This window comes from Cydia pomonella, chromosome 2, assembly GCF_033807575.1.
Source record: "Cydia pomonella isolate Wapato2018A chromosome 2, ilCydPomo1, whole genome shotgun sequence".
In the NCBI taxonomy this organism is placed as follows: domain Eukaryota; kingdom Metazoa; phylum Arthropoda; class Insecta; order Lepidoptera; family Tortricidae; genus Cydia; species Cydia pomonella.
The window spans coordinates 22,251,509-22,270,193 of NC_084704.1; the positions used below are offsets into that span (position 1 = coordinate 22,251,509).

At 36.1% G+C, this 18,685-nt stretch overlaps 1 protein-coding gene across 1 annotated transcript; it reads right to left on the reverse strand.

Annotated features, from left to right (window-relative positions):
• Positions 1-12,699: 12,699 nt before the first annotated feature.
• LOC133530645 (uncharacterized) lies at positions 12,700-17,949 on the reverse strand. The gene has a single exon (XM_061868666.1). The coding sequence runs from the start codon at positions 13,666-13,668 to the stop codon at positions 12,700-12,702; it is 969 nt and encodes a 322-aa protein (XP_061724650.1). The 5' UTR covers positions 13,669-17,949.
• Between the last annotated feature and the right edge of the window lie 736 nt (positions 17,950-18,685).

Below are 18,685 nucleotides of genomic sequence, written 5' to 3' on the forward strand. Positions count from 1 at the left end.
CCGGTCGCAGCAGGCATTGGGACTATTGTAGTAAAAATGAACAGTATAACGGTCTATGGATTGAAGTTTTGGAGGACAATGAGACTGGGTTATTGCAAAGATGTCCGGACACCTGCCATAACAATGTTTCCACTAGTTATCGAGGCAGGCGGTGACTCGCCGCCCACTAGATGGGCCCCTGAAAATGCCGTCGTGAAGACGACCAGGAGCAACACCGGTGTGGGCGGCTCAGGGGTGTCGAGAGGTGTACGCCGCTTTCTATCCAGTGGCTAATAACAGCCACTGTGCCAACTCGCGTCTTATGCAAGTTTTCACTTCCACCCCTGGAGCATTTAGCTCTAACGACTCCTCTCTGGACGGCCAATGAAGGCAAGCCAGAGCTGAGAGTCCTGCGGGTCCCCTTGGGGTCCACTCCGACCGACGAAGACACGCCGGAGACGGAGACCCTGACCGACTCTCGGGAGTACTCGGGTCCGTGGGGTCGTTACTCCCCAACAGCTCGCCACAAGCTGCCCTGCGGATTAATTATTACGAGTGAAGACCCGTAGGGTGTTATGGATCGATGCGGTCTGACTTATTTCGGGGGTCTATTATAAACCGTCAATATACCGTTGAATTACATATGCACTTTTTTTGTCTCTTTCTTTTTGCTAATGACGTGAAAGGGACAAAGGCAATAGAATCCAAATACTTCGATCTTGTTTTAGGCCCCGCACGTTGAAATGACATTCGAATATAAAGGTCACTTGAATGTTATTTTGTCTCCATCAGTGAGCAAAATGCGATTTTTCTTACTGTTTTTAGGCAACAAATTACCCTTGTTCGAGCTACTGACGTGAAAAATGTATTTCAGAAGTTTTGTTATGGAGTTTCAATATTAATTTTCACAGTCTCAATATCATTTTGTTTCCACCCTTCTTACAGCCCTACAGACGGCAGTATAAGAGGTACCCTTATTTTCGTGTTCTTAGTTTTTTTTTATCACTTTGTCGGCGGGATCAATACGCCACGGACGGACAAACTAAGCTTCTCAGTAGGTTACAGAACCCTAATAATGATTAAGACTTACTTATCATGCTATAATCATTGATGCTCATCTATGTACTCATTGATTCCACATTTCCCAGATCATATTGCCTATTTGATTTTAATCTTTATTATTTCCTACTAGGTAATAAAAACTGTTTGCTGTTGCTCAAACTTCTTCCCCTGCGCTCGGATGTAGGCAGCTTTACTTTCTTCTTCACTCAACTGCACAAAGGCGTACGCGAACCTATTTGCCTTACAATTAGCCAGTCGAGATTGTTTGGCAATCTTAATCACTATTTACTTTTGTTCCTCGTAAAGTAAATACAGTTTAGGATTGTTTCCAATTGCCCTAAGATGATTCGGTAGGGACCAATCTACAATTGAACTAACATACTCAGTACGTTGACTATTTTATAATATAACAAAATACTCATCAGTAAAGATGCGTAAAATATTCTGATTTATGGACTATAACCATAATTTTATTCGTATTTTTTTAAATATTATAGGACATTGTATTGTTACACAAACTAAGTCCCAAAGTAAGCTCAATAAGGCTTGTGTTGTACCCAAAACATAATAAATAATTAATATGTATTATATAGATCATTGTCTAAGTACCCACTCAGACAACGATATTATATGATATATAAATATTTATAAATACTTAAATATGTACATAGAAAACACCCATGACAAATACAGGACCATCGGCTTCAACTTCAAATTTTATTTGCTAATATTGTCTTCAAGGGCAGGGTCACTACCCAACTAGTGGTTAAGGTGAATGAAATAAAATATTTTAGTTTTAACTGAGCTTTGAAATGGTTACCTAGCTTTAGCTTCAATTACTATTGAAAGGAACGTTTACCAACTAATAATAAATATCATAATGGTATAGTCAAATAGCTACATGTTTATACTGTGGAAGGGACGAAGCCAATCAACCAAAGAACTAAATTACTCAATTATGTTAGTTGCTGTACAGAAACTATTAAAATATATAAACTAGCAAATTCCATTGCAGTTAACATTACAAATTGTATTGTATTCCGTTTATTAATTAACTATGATTTAAAAGTAAATATAATTATTTGCTTTAGAATGGGGCAAAGTTTTAGTTTAACCACTCGTGTTAATATTGACACCCTGGTAAGTAAAGATCCCAAAATAAAATCACGAGCGTAGCGAGTGGTCCGAAAGGTGGAATCTTGATAGTTGCGAAACTTGCGAGGGTTCAAAGCATGAGGGTTAAACAAATTTTGCCACCGAGTGAAACACTAAATTTTTCACCACACGCACGCAAGGAAAATACTAACTGTAAAAGAATAAACAAAATCAAACCAAATTTCATCTTAATTAATGTTATATTAAACTTTTTAAGGCAATTTTATCAGCCAGTATAAGGAAACAATTCAAAATTTGTACCAAATTAATTTGTCACTCTTGTGAATAAAATGCAACTTTCTCATACGTATTTGAACAAACAAGAGAGCTTTTACGAGCTGGTGTGGCGTGGCGTGGTTAACAACTTTTAAGATTATATTGTTATTTATTCGATGATTAACATGCAATGACAAAAATTCTTAAAATTTTCCTTTAGCCATTGAGCACAATTGATTTAGTAAGACTAAGTATAAGTACAATGATATAGACCTTAACAAGCCAGCCAGAATACCTTTAGCACTGTTGCTGCAAGTTGCTAGATCAAAGAAGGATAATTTCATTTGATTGCTGGAGAAAAGTTCTGTCATTTAACCCTTTAGTCCGTAGCAGCAACATATTTGCCATCATACTTAAAACAAAAACGCATCTCTACTATAAGAATTACGGTTCGAAAAATGACTAGAAGGAAATGTCAAATGGTTAAAGGGTTAAAAATGTTTTATTTCTTCAATATAAAGCCGCAATAACTTAGATTAGATACCATAAATGTAATTATTATGATTCTCGAGTATTGTATTTAATAAAATCATTTAAATTGGATAAATTTATCTAGACTTTGTGGCGTTGAGTGAACACCTAGTATATTTTTATATAAGTTGACATGTCAGACCAGTCCATACCAAATGACTATTCATAAATTATACTCGTAGTTATCTGAATTTAATATTACCTAAAATAATAGTTACAGTTATGAAATTAACAATTGTGGAAATTAGTCTCGGCCTACGAAAAACTTACGTACACCCGAGGAACCTACACAATTATTTTTCTCCGCAATTTATATTAACCAGCGTTAACTCCCCAATATAGCAATTTGTTTCACTCCAATTCGAATGGATTGAATGTAATTGGTTTAAACTAGATGTTGTTCTGTAATGAATGTTGCGATTGGTATTTGTCACGTACGCGTTACTACTCTAATATTACCCAGTCAAGTGAAGGGTAATAGCGTTTTTCCTACGTTTTACGTCCCTTTACAATCACCCAATAATATTTTTTAATAAATTATATGTTACCGTAGTGACCCGGGTTCAGTGAAAACGCATTTTCCTTAGTTAAAACTAGCTTTCCGTACGTGTTATCACTAGTCAAAACTAGTAGGTAACACACCTCACCTACATACATATTCCTTCATTATTAGTAAATATTCGAAACAATCAAGATCGTACTTAAAAGCGGAACCAAACCTGCTAAGGACCTTACTTTCCAATATACAATGCAAATCGCATTTGACCTTAACTTGTTAAAATACTTAAAATAATATGGAAGACGAATTGATTTCCTGCGTTTACTTGCGCACACCTCTGGAAATTATAATGTGCAAATAAATGCGACCTTTGTTTTTTTTGTCACAAAACGAAAAGGTCGAACATGCCATCACGACAAATAAAAAATCTACAAAAATGTCCATCCGTCTCTGTACATATGTGAAATCGGAGAATAAATGAAGAAAAGGAAAACTTAATTTCTGACGACTTTAGAATATCTTCCTTTATGAATTCGGTTAAAAAAACAACACACTTCTATCAATCACCCGCTCCTACTTGCGCACGCGCCCTGCTAGAACGCTTCCGCTTTTGGCTTGCACGTTAAATCTCAACCAAAGATCACGCTAACAGAGCCTTAGTAAATGTCATGGGAGTACCTGATTAACACAAGCATTTCTTTTAACGATATCATTAAAAGTAGACCGTATCAATTTCGACCTTATAGCGCAGATGGTAAAGACTTTATTAGCTTAAGCTTTATTCACTATTTCGTTTGGGATTAGAAGCAATGTTTTCAGGTTAGTAAATTTTATGCAGGTCATTTCTTTCACACGAAAGGAGTAAGTATAAATAAAGTATACCTACGGCCCGATTCGAAGAATGAGATACGATAACGATAAGTTCTGGTTTAGATAAGTTCTCATTTAGATATCGTTTGTATGTCGTATAATTGACAGAAGCAGCTCGATTCGGGCAACCGATGTCACTTTGACGTTAGAAATATCGTAAATAGATCATAATGGGATCACAGCGGAATCGAAATAAACGTTAATTTTGACATGTCGTTTAGTTTATCGATCTTTTAAAAATCTTTCCAAGATCTTAAACGCGTCTAAATCATTCTTCGAATCGGGCCGCTACTTTGTTTATTAATAAGATATTACATGTGAACCAGATACTATCAGTAAGGGGTCGTCCATAAATTACGTCATAAGAATTTCATGATTTTTTGACCCCTCCCTTCCTCCTTGTCACACCTAGTCTTATTTGGCAACCCCCTTCCTCTCCCCCTGGGTGAGGTCACATATTTGTAGACAAATTTTGTACTTTTAATCTCTTATATTCCACGGGGATTAAAGGAAGTTGGCATTTGGGAAAGTGCCCTACAATCTTCATCATCTTGAAGAATGCCGGAGATCTTTTCCAAGTGGAGAGTTTTCTAATTTAAAAACAATTCCATCGGCAAATTATATCGCGTTTATGGAAGGGCTTCCACGGAAGACCAGCGTCAAGGTATGCAAAAGGTACCTTGACACCAAGCTGACTGGAAACCTTTTCAGTGACGTTTTAACCCATTTTATGACAGGTTATTGTTAATGTTTTGTTGTTCAAGCGTTCGAATAAATTTTATTCTATTCTATTCTATATTAGTCGGATCTCATTCCTACCACTTTATACGAGTATGTACCACTGAGTAGTTATATGTAACACTACTGTTTTAAGGTTACATTCGGCTACTGCAGCTGTGTAGCTGTTACGGCGTAAAGTGACGTTGCGAACTGGATTGTTGTAGTGGCATTATTTCTGCGGCGTTGTCGCGGGCGCTCTCGCTGTCCATGTCCTTGACAAAATGAGTGACACGCGTTCAAACCGACAACGCCGCTATTAATGTCGTCGACATTCGAACGTCACCTTTAATGCTGTAGCATTGACGCGAGCGATGTCACCGTCATTGCCTTGATAAAAGAAATTTTATTTTTACCGAAATAAGCAGCGCGAATTTTTTTTAAAAATAATAATTCATACTACAGCCGCTAGTTTTCTACGATAAATAGTGTTGGAGCTTAGATTAATACAATACATACCTAGTGTATTTAATCTGCATTAGGGTTTCTCATTTCTCGACCTTTTTTATTTCCCGGAGCACGAGAATTCTCGACCACTATTTCCCGGGAATTCCCGGGTTGTCGAGAAATACGGTAATTTTTAAAAATATGTGTGATTTGACAATAAAACTTCGCTTTTTATGCAATATTCAACAACATTTATTAATCAACAACGTTTATTTTTAATGTCATGTGACTATAACTATAGAAAACTTTAATAAAGCGAAATAAACTCTAGCGAGATCTTTTAATCATTATTTCTACAAACAATTAGAACTAAATAGTCTTTTTCTTTGGAATAAACAAATAAAATATCTTCTAAAAACAATGTCATCATGTCACCACAATAAAACTTAGTACCTTACATACTAAATAATTTACTTTAGTCTCTGTCTGTACTCCAAAATTTTAAGTATGTAACATAAAATGACAGTTTTTCAATTAGGTATAAAAAATAACAATCAGACTAGCTTAATAATTACGACTTTACCTTATACCTTACCTTTACTTTATACCTTAGTTTAGTCTTTGTATCAACTTTTCAATATTTGTTATAAATGGACAGTCTTTTCGTTACTACGTACGTGAACATAAGAACCTAATAAATAATTAATAATCTTAGACTAATTACAATCACAATTTAAAGCGGAAACTGCTTCAAAATCAAAAGCTAGCCCACTATGTCTTGTTATTAAGGAAATAAGCCTTTAAAAATACGAGGGCATTTATAGCATCATCTGACAATCGGTTTCGTATTTTCGTCACAAAGTTTCCAGACAAGGAGAAAACCCGTTCATTTTCTGTCGACGTAGGCTTTACTGACATAACAGCTTTATACAAGTTTTCCAGATTTGGTGTTCTTTTGCCAGTTGATTCATATAACTGAAACTCTTTTTTAATCAAGCCTCTTGTTAAAACTTTATTATGTTTTTAAATTTTTTGACTGAATTTCTCGATTACTCGATTTCTCGACCACTTTTTTCTCGTCTCGAGTAAGGCAAAATTTCCCGGGAATTCTCGGTTCGAGAACTCTCGAAGAGAAACTCTAATCTGCATTTATTTTATTTCATTATTTAATTAACCTTTATTGCAAAATACAAAAAAGTACAAATAGCGGACTTAATGCCTTAAGGCACCATTGGGCCAAACAGAAAATTACAATTGGTGCGGAATCGAAAATCAGTACAGAGAGATAAAAGTCACTATCTAAACTAGAGATGCAACGAATATTCGGCCACTATTCGGTATTCGGCCTACACACACCACAATTTCACTTATCGGCCGATTAGTGGCATAGTATTCGGCCGAATACCGAATAGTACGTTAGCAAGTAAACGAGGGGTAAAAAAGTAACAAACTACAAGTAATCAATTATTAATATCATAATCTTTCAGACAAACTTTATATTCAAAGATTACTACAAAAACTTGTGAAAAATAACACAAAATGTTTTTTTTTTCACACTCATTCAAAAACTAACGCACCGTAATGTCCGCAATTCAATACGCACTGCGTGCAGAATAAGCGTAAGGCTAGGTTCAGATGACAAGCGCTCAACGCGCGTTTTGATAACGCGCGTTTACAACTACATATATTTTATTCAGGTCGTACACATGCTAACGCGCGATATAATAACGTTAGCATGTGTACGACCTGAATAAAATATATGTAGTTGTAAACGCGCGTTATCAAAACGCGCGTTGAGCGCTTGTCATCTGAACCTAGCCTAATTTCTATCAAAGACTGCCAACAGCGAGAAACAAGTTGCAACTTGCACAGGGCACGCATGCGCCCGTTCGAATTTCCTTCATTTTAGGTAAAAAGGTCGGATATTCGGTATTCGGTATTCGGCCCAGCCACTATTCGTTGCATCTCTAATCTAAACACTACTATTATCAATAAACATGCATAAATACTCGTACATAGCACAATTTCAATGAATTCCGGTTAAAATGATTGCACAGGAACGACGAAATCATACATATTCTAATTCCGTACTTAAAGTAGAAATGTTGATGTTAAAATGAAATAAAAAGTGTACCTACACTGTGTACTTAGTTTAAGCCATTTCCAATCTAACAAAACACTGTCTTATGTAGGATGTCAATGGTGGCTACGACTAGATATTTCATACCGCGTTGACATAACTACTTGACATGCTTACGAACCTATCTAGGCATTCAATTCAAAACATATTATTCTGTGCTAATCGAAAACATACGTTTTATTTCGTTAACTCTTATAATTTTTTGATCTGGCTACCTATATATTTTAGGTACATTTAATAAAGTATTCAAACAAATTATTTATAAGGAAGTTTGGGAGGGTCGCGTTTCCGCGTACCGCAAACTTCGAAAATCGAAATTATTTTATCTCCATCTCAATAACTCCAATAATGCCATGTTTGGAGATAGACGATCTTCGCGTTTATATATGAGTTTATGTTTGCGGTAGCTCCGCAGCTACGTTCCTTTGACTTTCTTACAACAAAAATTATATTTGCGAATAATAATGTTTCTTGAAAACCATGTTTTCATCCTAGTGAAATTAGTACGCGTATTAACATTTTTTTGCATAATATGGTTCTACCTATTACGATAAGCTATGGAAGCCATTAAAATATGTATAGGTATACAGTGTAAAAATAGTAAATATTTATGGAGTGTATAATTATTGAATGATGTTTCTATTTTGAACACAACCTCTATATTTCAATATCACTGTTAGAGCAGTTAAATTTTACATTGAAAAAGCAAAGCGTGATGAAAAGTTAGTTGCATTTTTGGTGTGTTATTTGTACCCCTTAGAGGAGTGTGAAACTACGAGGCTAAATTCGAACGCAAACTGACATCAGAATGATATCGGAATGTTGTCATTTAGTTATCGTGCGTGTTGCTTACGCCAATATACGTACGGACAACTACGAGCGAAATGCAAGATAACTAAATTAGGTACATCATGGGGATGTCATTTTAATTTTACGTTTGAATTGGCCTGTACGTTTCGCAAGGAAAAAATAAAAAGTAGTGCTCTCTGCGTAGTTTGTGAAAAACTGCAAAAATTATAGACGGAAATTTCTTCGCATTTTGCAGTTTTGTTTGATAATATAATTTTATTAAATGCTTAATTCTCGAATAATTTCAGCCCAATTACAGCGCCGTATGTTAAGTTCCAAAAAAGTCATACAACATTAAATAACCAAATATTTATTTAGGCGTAAAATTGTGTGCAGTCCTGATGTTACTTATCATAAAAAACCGCCCACCGAGGGTTCCTTGGGTTCCGTCCGTCCGACTGTCCGTTTGTCACCAGGCTGTATCTCATGAACCGTGATAGTTAGACAGTTGAAATTTTCACTGACGATGTATTTCTGTTGCCCCTATAACAAAAAATACTAAAAAACAGAATAAAATAAATATTTAAGGAGGCTTCCACACAACAAACGTGATTTTTTTGCTCGTTTTTATAGATAATGGTACGGAACCCTTCGTGCGCGGGTCCAACTCGCACTTAGCCGGTTTTTTTTATTTTAAAAAGAGTACCGACCCACTTCTCAGCTGCTAGAGGATGATCATGGGAAGCTTATCATAGATGATAAAAGGCACGTGGCGTAACTACTTTCAGTTGCTTAACTGCCCTGAACTGGATGAGACGATCTCCCGCACCACAAATGATAACCATATGGAAACCGATCTAATGTCTTTCGATGAGGTTCAACAAGCTATTGTAAGGTTTAACAATAATAAAGTCAGGAATTGAGGGTATACCATCGGAGGTGTGGCAATACCGCCTCAAAAACCGCCAACAAAGAGTCGAAATAGATTTTGACAATGACAATACCAAAACATTATCTAAAATCCGATCATCTACAATGAATAATACAAAGACATATGCCGAAAAATTTTCAAAACCCTGAAAATCATGACGTCAGTGGCTCAATACATATTTGAAACTATTATGTTTGTCGAAAGAGTATACACATGTTTCGAAAGAAAGAAGCATTTGAGCGCCCTAATTGTTATCCAAACGACCTCTGTTTAAGCCCCCACAAACTCGCTATGTCAAAAAAAAATGCCAGGTCGTAAACTGTATAACAAATTACCCGTACATCTCAAAAACAAAAACAAGATTGACAGTGTTTCGTGCTAAAGTAAAATACCCATTATTAAACCACTAACCAGACTTTGGATAACATCAATGAATTTAATGAAGTGTAAATGTTACAAATTATGACATGCATGTACTTTATTTTAAAAATGTCTGACTAGTCGCGCTTGCGAGTAGTATAGATATTATGTACATGATGTATATTTTAAATGTACTTATTACCATGTGTGATGAATAAATTATTATATATTTATCCATCTAAACACAACTTGCTCCATCCCACAAGGTAGTAATGTATATTAAGAACTTGCCAAAATGATTTCACACTATTCATATTAAATCACTACTACATGCAGATGACACCTCTATCATATTTCCGAGCCCACATAGGGTTGAAGTTACGTACATCTTAGACACCATTTAATACAATCATACCTTGACTTGACGAACACGATCTAAATATAAATCTACAGAAATCGAACTTAATTCAATTTAGACTCCACCACAGATCCCCTTTACAAATTATTTATTTATACCAGACCCAAAATCTAGAACTTCCCAGCACTTGCTCACTACTAGGCTTAAACATCGATGAAAGCCTCAACTGGAAAGCCCATATTGCTAAGATTTCAGTAAATTTTCTAGATTTGCTTATGCACTCAAGCAAAATATTAATAAACACAAATTTAACAACCGCTGTATGTGCTTATCATTTATTGTATTGCTTATCATCATCATCATCATGCTTTTGCAAATGCATATGATATAATCATATAATTTTGTGGGGCAATAGTGTAAATGCTGAAGTCATATTTTTACTGCAGAAGAAATGCATAAGAGTCCTTGCCAACAAGAAACGAATAGAGTTGCAGACCATACTTTACGAAACTAAATACTCACCCTCTCATCAACCACATCCATATTGGAGACCTGTAATTTTGTCAGAAACAACGCACATTTATTTGTTAAACCCAAAAATCCCAAGTCACAACCTTATAACCGACTTAATCGAAACAAACTCATGCAAGCATTGTTCCCGTTAACCTCCATATGTTAGTAAAGGCCCTTACTCAATGTCCATTAGAATCTACAAACAGAAACACATTAAGGTAAGGTATTTATTTTTCATTCACCTAATTTCCACAATCTCATGTTTTTTTAAATGAGCAAACGAGCAGACGAGCCACCTGATGGGAAGCATGTTAGGTCAGGGCCATATTTTGAAGCATCAATTATTATATTGTTATTTTTTTATAATTACATGAGAAGTCCTTATAGTTCACCAGTTGACTCCATTTCGCGCTTGGTTATTTAATTAGATTTAACTTGTTTTAGTCAAATGCATCTCGAAGTAGGTATGAGCGGTTGAGCCAATATTTGGCTGAAAATAAAAGTCAAATCTCAAATGTGTACTTGAATTTTTACAAAACTAATAAACCAATAGTGTTTTTAATGAAAACTGCCAAAACTTAGAAAAATCCGATTTTTTGCAGGTTCTTACACACAATACAACGCAGGCAGCATAACTTTTAAGTTTTCAAAACATAGTTTCACTCTCCTCCTTCAAGGACTCCAAATAATATACTAAAATGATATACATCACGCTTTGCATTTAGATTATTTTCTTGACATTTGACTGGCCTATGTTTCACAAGCCCAATAAATAATATTGAAAAGTCCGTATCTAGGATGCGGGCACCCCTGTAGATTCAGGATTTCAGGAGTAACAGCGAAACACGACCGTACTAAAAACCATTTAATTCGACAAGATCGATACATGAGATACCCTCCACCTATTTTCATAATGACTTAAAACTACCCCATACATTACACCCTCTCACTGAATTATGACTAAACCATCCATTCGATCAATCCAGAAAAATGTTAAAGTATTCATACAAAGCATAGTACCGAACCAAATTTCTAGCTTGGTCGAATAGTCATAAATTTTTTACATACTCGTATTAAATATTAACAAAATATAGGTAATATTAACAAATGTTTTTACTTAACAATGTCTACAATGTTATAGATTACTCTCACGTTAATCAATTTCAAAACCATATCGGTTAGGTGGCTTAGTGGGACGTGGTCTCAAGGTTGGTCTAGTTACCGAAGACTGTGACTGCGCAGGTGGGTCAGTTCCATGTTCCCCTAATACTGACGTCGGCGCGCCGTCTGCGCCAGGACTCGGCTCAGAGGACGGTTCATTCGGGTGAGGCAAATCCAAAAACGAATTCCATCTACTTTTAATTTGATCTACATGTCGTTTCATAGGGGGACCGTTTTCCCTAGATACTATGTAATTACGTGACCCTAATTGTTGGTCGACTTGCCCACTAATCCAATTCCTTCCTTCCCTAAAATCTCGCGTCCATACCCTATCTCCCACGTTAAAATGTCTGTCCGCTCCGCCCGAATTATACACCTGCCGCTGTTGCATGTCACGCGCGCGGCGTTCCACCTCCCGCGCGTCTTTCAATAACTCTAACCTCGTACGTAAGGTCCTAAACTGCAGCAGCATGGCTGGTGAAGAACCTGTACTGCTGTGCTCAACATTCCTATACATCATTAAGTAGGACTGTAAAGCCGAATCCACGTTATGGCCCTCTCTTACTGCTTTTTTTATCGTTCGTTTGCATAATTTTACCGCTCCTTCCGCCGCACCGTTAGACGACGGATGATAGGCAGGTGAATACGTGATTTTAATTCCATTATGTTCTAAAAAATGCTTGTACTCTCTACTCGTAAATGGCGGCCCATTGTCTGATACTACCTCAAGAGGTAAACCAAAACGAGCAAACGTTTCCTCCAAAACCTTAATAACTGAGGAAGCAGTGGTCTTGGGCATTGCAAATGCTTCTATCCATTTAGTACTAGAATCTATAAGCACAAGATATGTTTTACCTCCGAGAGGACCCAAAAAATCTAAATGTAACCTTGACCAAGGTTCGGGTATGTATGACCACGGCTGCGGTGCAGTACGCGGGGGTGCCATCCCCTCTGCTGCGCATGTAGCACACTCATGACAAATACGTTCTATATCCGCGAGGGTATCTCATGTGGAAGTCCTTGCTTCCCAGATGGTGTACCCCTGCTGAGCTGCTTTTCACATTAGGACATACGCGTTTCAAATGACCTTCCTTATTGCAGACTCGACAAACATACATTTTAAACTTGCAGCTTTCTGCCGCGTGCTGACCTCCGCAAACCCGGCAACACCCTTTTGCGCCCTCCGTGCCTATAACCGAGTTTTTTATCCGCCAGCCTCCGCCGTTTAGTTTGCCACTCCAACCGCCGCCGCCGCCACCACGACCAGCCGTGCTCCCGTTCGTCGAGTTACGCGAAGTACTATCGTTCGGCGCGCGCCCACTGGCCCGCCCTCGCCCCGAATTTCTCATTTGATGTACTGACGCTGTGTTTTCTCCGGAACCATTCCCTCGACTGCTGCCCCGATGCCCCCGATGCTCTACAAGCGCTGCGTCTGCCTCCGCCATCTCCAACGTCACCGCGAGCTTAAATGCTTTGTCGAATTTAATGTCATCTTCTGCAAATAACCGCTGTCGTATACTGTCTCGCGCTAACCCACATACGAACTGATCTCGTAAGTTTTCTTGTAAACTATCGCCCACGAATTTACAATCTTTTGTCAATTTTTTTAGTGCGGCCGCGTATTCTCCAACACTTTCATCACTACTTTGTATCCGTCGCCTAAATTTAAATCGTTCTGCCAATAAACTAGGTTTAGGTTGCAAATGTTCCTTCATAATTGTCACCAACTCTTTAAAAGTCTTTGTAGACGGTTTTACTGGCATACACAAATTTGCCATCAAGGCATACGCGTCGCCGCCAATCACTGTAATCAAGGTCGCCACTTTCACATTATCTTCCACTGCATTTGCAATGAAAGATTGCTCCAAGCGATCTATATAATAATCCCAACTGTCCTTATCCAAATCGAACGGCCCGATTTTGCCGACCGCCGTTGTCATTATTAGCACTAATTTATTATTACACGCCACAATATTTTACACTCGCGAGTAAGTTCCTTTATCGTCGCCACTGAAAAGTCCGTATCTAGGATGCGGGCACCCCTGTAGATTCAGGATTTCAGGAGTAACAGCGAAACACGACCGTACTAAAAACCATTTAATTCGACAAGATCGATACATGAGATACCCTCCACCTATTTTCATAATGACTTAAAACTACCCCATACATTACAAATATAAATAATGTGTTGTTTTCTAAGCTCCCGTTAATGGAAACATGGAGTCGACATTATCTTTGCGTTACATTGTAATATATCAGCACCGTCACAACATGCTGGTAGAGTACAGACAACATACTACAAGGTTTTTATAGGGATTCTAACACTTGTCTTGAGCATGCATCCCTAGTTCCTATACCTACTTAACACATAAACTTTGGTAATATGAAGTGACTGTCGATTCTCAATCATTTGTGGATTGTATTTATTTGGGCACAAAGTGTACAATCGCTGTCAAATGTTAAATTACATCAATATAAAATTATAAATAAACTATGTATACTTATATATTAATATCTATCTATAGGTATGTTAATCATTGTAACCTATCCAATTGAATTTGTACGTAAACTTTGCTTAATTTCAATATTAACCAGAGAACGGCTTCTTTATAGGTTTTATCTTGCTCAAAACTATCACAGAGACCTCACCTAACAACCTATAACCAGAAATTTAATTAAGTCTATACAAAATAAAATTCCTGAATGGGCCGCAATCAATTGTCTACTTTATTACTCACACTAACTCTGTACATTGCGTACAAACAAAGACAGTTTGTGGCCTTGTTTCGCAGTGACTACTTACTTTGCGACGTATCTATGTCTGAAATTATCTTAAAAATAAACCTTATGGTAAGTAAATTAATGCTGGTTATCGAATTATTTCATTAGGTAAAATGCGAGAATGCGAAAGTAACCGGACGTAGGTATGTCAAACGCATTATGTAAGTAGATCCGCGGAGGCGAGGCGTGTGCGCACTCTGAAAGTGAAAGCTTTTCGATCATCACGACCGCTCGTATAATACAACCCTAATTAGCTTACTGTGGGATTTATCACTTTACAATGAGGGATAATAAGAAATCTCCTACAATGAGGAAGTTTAGTGATAATTTGTTCTACTATGGGATGAAGTTGCAAACGCATATAAAGTTCTACTATTATTATAACGTAAGTTATGTCACTTGTGTCATAGTGTTATTATTTGTGATCTAATAGGATAACGTCTATTTCGTGAAGATGGCCGAATATTAAGTACCTAACCGTTATCGAATATCGAAGCAAATGTACCCACGTACAGTCAGCAATACTATTATAGCTTAGCACCTTTGCATACAAACTTTTATGCAGGACGGGTACTTTTTCTCTGCAGCTGACAGCTGACTATACTAGACAAGAAGCAGTTTTAAAATTATAACCTATTTTTTTCATAGAATTACATGATGACAAGGGTAAAAAAAATGTTTTTTTATTACACTCGCTCATAAAGGGTGCTATTTGCAGGTTTAGCGGGAGTAATATAGCAAAATATAAATTGCTAGGGAGTGATGGATTTTTCTTTAATTATATCATCATTATGAACCAAGGAGGTTATAAGTTAAATATTTATTTAAAATCAAGCTATAAAGTTATACAAACATTATTGTGTATGAAAATTGTATACTCGAGTCATAAAAACCGTCTGCACTCCGCAGTGCGCCGCGCATCATGTTCCTATTGACTCCCGTTGATAATGTTGCCCATACCTCCCCTAATGCACAATGTAGATACATACAATTATCTCATAAATAATTTACAAAATTCACTTACATGAGATACACTAATATAACAACACTTTTAAGGCTATTTAATTTTATAACGATTAATGCGAGTATAAATTCTATAAGATTTTGTTATGCATGGTTCCATAAAACCTGTTTGAAGTAACGTGACTAAAACAAAATATTTAAAAGCCTAATAACATAATTTGTTACTAATTATGTCGTAAATTAACATAAGTTATTAGAGACGAGACCAATTCGACATTTACGACATTAACTTAGGTAACCCTGCTCTCAAAGTTTTCTTGACACTACTAGTAGGTAGTATTTAAAGTAGTGATGCAACGAATACGAACACGAAGATTCGTATTTGCCGAATAATAAAAAGGTAGTATATCATTCGGAATTTCTAACGCACTAAAATAAATAAAAATTCCCTGATCATCAACACGAAAGTTTAAATATGTAAAATATTACAAATGTATTCAAAATTAATACTTTTTCGCATGTGTCGCTTAAAATCATCAGCTAAAGTAAAAACACATATATATTCAATAGATTGTTAAGCAAGGGATGAACGACGACATCCTTTTTCGACGAGATATTTTATTAGTAGTTCGAGTTAAAATGAGTGCTTGTCACATGAGTTAAACCTCTACTTTTCGTTTTAAAAACGAGAAAAGATGTATGTTCATTTAACAAAATATGACTATTTCACTAAGTATAAACATGTAGTATTTGTTGAGGGTAAAGTACTTTCACTGAACAATTGAGATTATGGAATCAGGAGTTAAGTATCAAAATGGAAATTATGTAGGTATAGTCCATTTAGAACCTAATTTTCATTGCTAATAGTTTAAAAAAAGTACTTTTCAAGACCCGACACGTACTTATCACGTTCAAACCTGCTTTATAGATAAACAATGAGCCCCTTTCAGAGAATTTCTAAGTCAACATTATCAAAAGTTCGTTCGTTCATGTCGTATAGTAAGTAGTAAGAGTAATAATATATATCTTTTATAAGCGTTGGCAGAGACGCACGGTGACATACGTAGATTTTCTTATCCCGTCTTCATACGAAATCTATCGAACTAAATCGAGTTATTGTTGTTAAGAGGCTTACCGTGGGATTCGTATGGATCCGTGGCTTTGGTACGAAAGTAACCCCAACTCAATATCTAAAGTAAATATCAGCCAGAAATAGGGACAAAGTTTTGTCTAATACTGTGACGAAATAATGTTTAACTATGGATAGATCACGATCAATATATGATGGAGTTCTTACATAATGTAGGTAATAGGTTGTCTTGAATAAGTAAATTGCCGTACCTACATTAAATTTTCTTACATAGTAATTCAGTTATTACATTGAAATTCTTATTACTAAATTAACGTACTTCAGTTCAACACCAGAAATATTTATTAATAATGTTTATTTTGTTAGTTTTCTAAGTGAGTTAAAAAGTGTTATAATATTATGAAGAACTTATAAACTTTTTTAGCAATAGGTAGAATAACTAAAACGCAAAAAGATATTTATGGCGTTTTCAAAATCATTTCCCTATAACAACAACAACAAAGCTTTAAATCTATCGCTAATGGAAAGTACCACATTTCTTTAATAGCACAAGCTTATGAATAACTTGTTTTCAGTTTAGTAAGTGTACAAGAGATTTCATAATTGCTTTATGCTCAAGGAAAACGATTTCTAAAAATTGTTACTACTGAAACCTATTTGGGCTTGATCGGTTATGTACCAAATACGTGCATGGACACAGTTCAATTTGGGTTATTTTTTGCAAAAGTTTTTCTTAGTCTGACCTGCTACTGGACATGTTAGAGGACGAAGAAGTTACTTCGACCACTCCAACTGGCTTAATACGTGGAACTATGCCTATATAGAGTGACTAAACATTCTTCGTCTCTTAAGAATTATTTATATGCGGCAAGTATTTTGGTCATCCGCAATTATATTATTTATCTATATATTATAGTATAACATATACTCAAAAAATACATCCATATTTATTTATACATCTATGAAGAAATCTGTCATTTTTGATTAATTTTCGCATTCTACTCATCTTTGTCATACTCATCGTTAAAACATGAGCTAGTCTCTTTCTCTTTCTGTGAGCGGGAGCTCGTTAGCATGTGCACATCTATTTTCTCGCTTGCCAGGGTGCGACTACAGGCACAATTTGTCACAAGGTAAGCGGTTAAATTTTGGAACGCCTATAACCGATCTTATTTATTTATTTAAACTTTATTGCGCGATAAAAATAATCACAAATGGCGGACTTAATGCCTTAAGGCATTCGTTACCAGTCAACCATAGGTCAAAACAGAAATTCTGTAATTATCTAATGTGAAAAAATCGCTTTATCTGTATCAGATCTCACTTTTCCTAATTACAGCAGCAAAGTTCACCCACCATTTCTTTGATTACCTTTTGTCTGTAAACTATTATTATGAAGTCAATTCTGACATCTGCGTAAAACTTATTGAATTATTGAAATGACGGAATGGAAGCTATGGCGTCAACTTTGAAACGATGTTTCAATGTTGACGCCATAGCTTCCATTCCGCATAAGTATATGTTTGTGAAATCAAATGGCTTTCACCTTTAAATAATGTTTCAACCAATATTTCAAAATCAAAACTTAATAAGTACTGTTGTATCTAATCTACTTTGAACCTACCTACTTTGTTCTTCTGGAGTTCATCTTAGTATATCGTTACACGGCATCATTGTTCGTATTAGAACAATGCTTGTGTTATTATTGTTTTGTTTATTTTATAGATTATCTGTATTAGCACTCATTACCCACTAAGCTACTTGTATCTGAAGCTCTTTGTTTCACGGAGATGCATCAGGGCTACTTACATATCCGAAGCATGTAGATGCTGTAAAGATTCGGAGGCGAACGTTTAATAAGCATTTAAGTATTTTTCTTGTTTGTAATATATTGAACAGTCACGTTTTAGATACTGACAGACAAAGGATAGCCGACCGACTGGTCGACTAGCCAGCTATGTAATCCTTTGAAGGTAGAACTTAGTTATTTGAAATACATGTACCTATTTGAAATGTTATAGAACTTTACTAATAAAAGATCTTAAGAAATTTAACCCCTGTGAGTGTAAAAATGGGATTGAACTTTGGAAATGACTTACACGCGGGCGGACTTATGGGTGAAG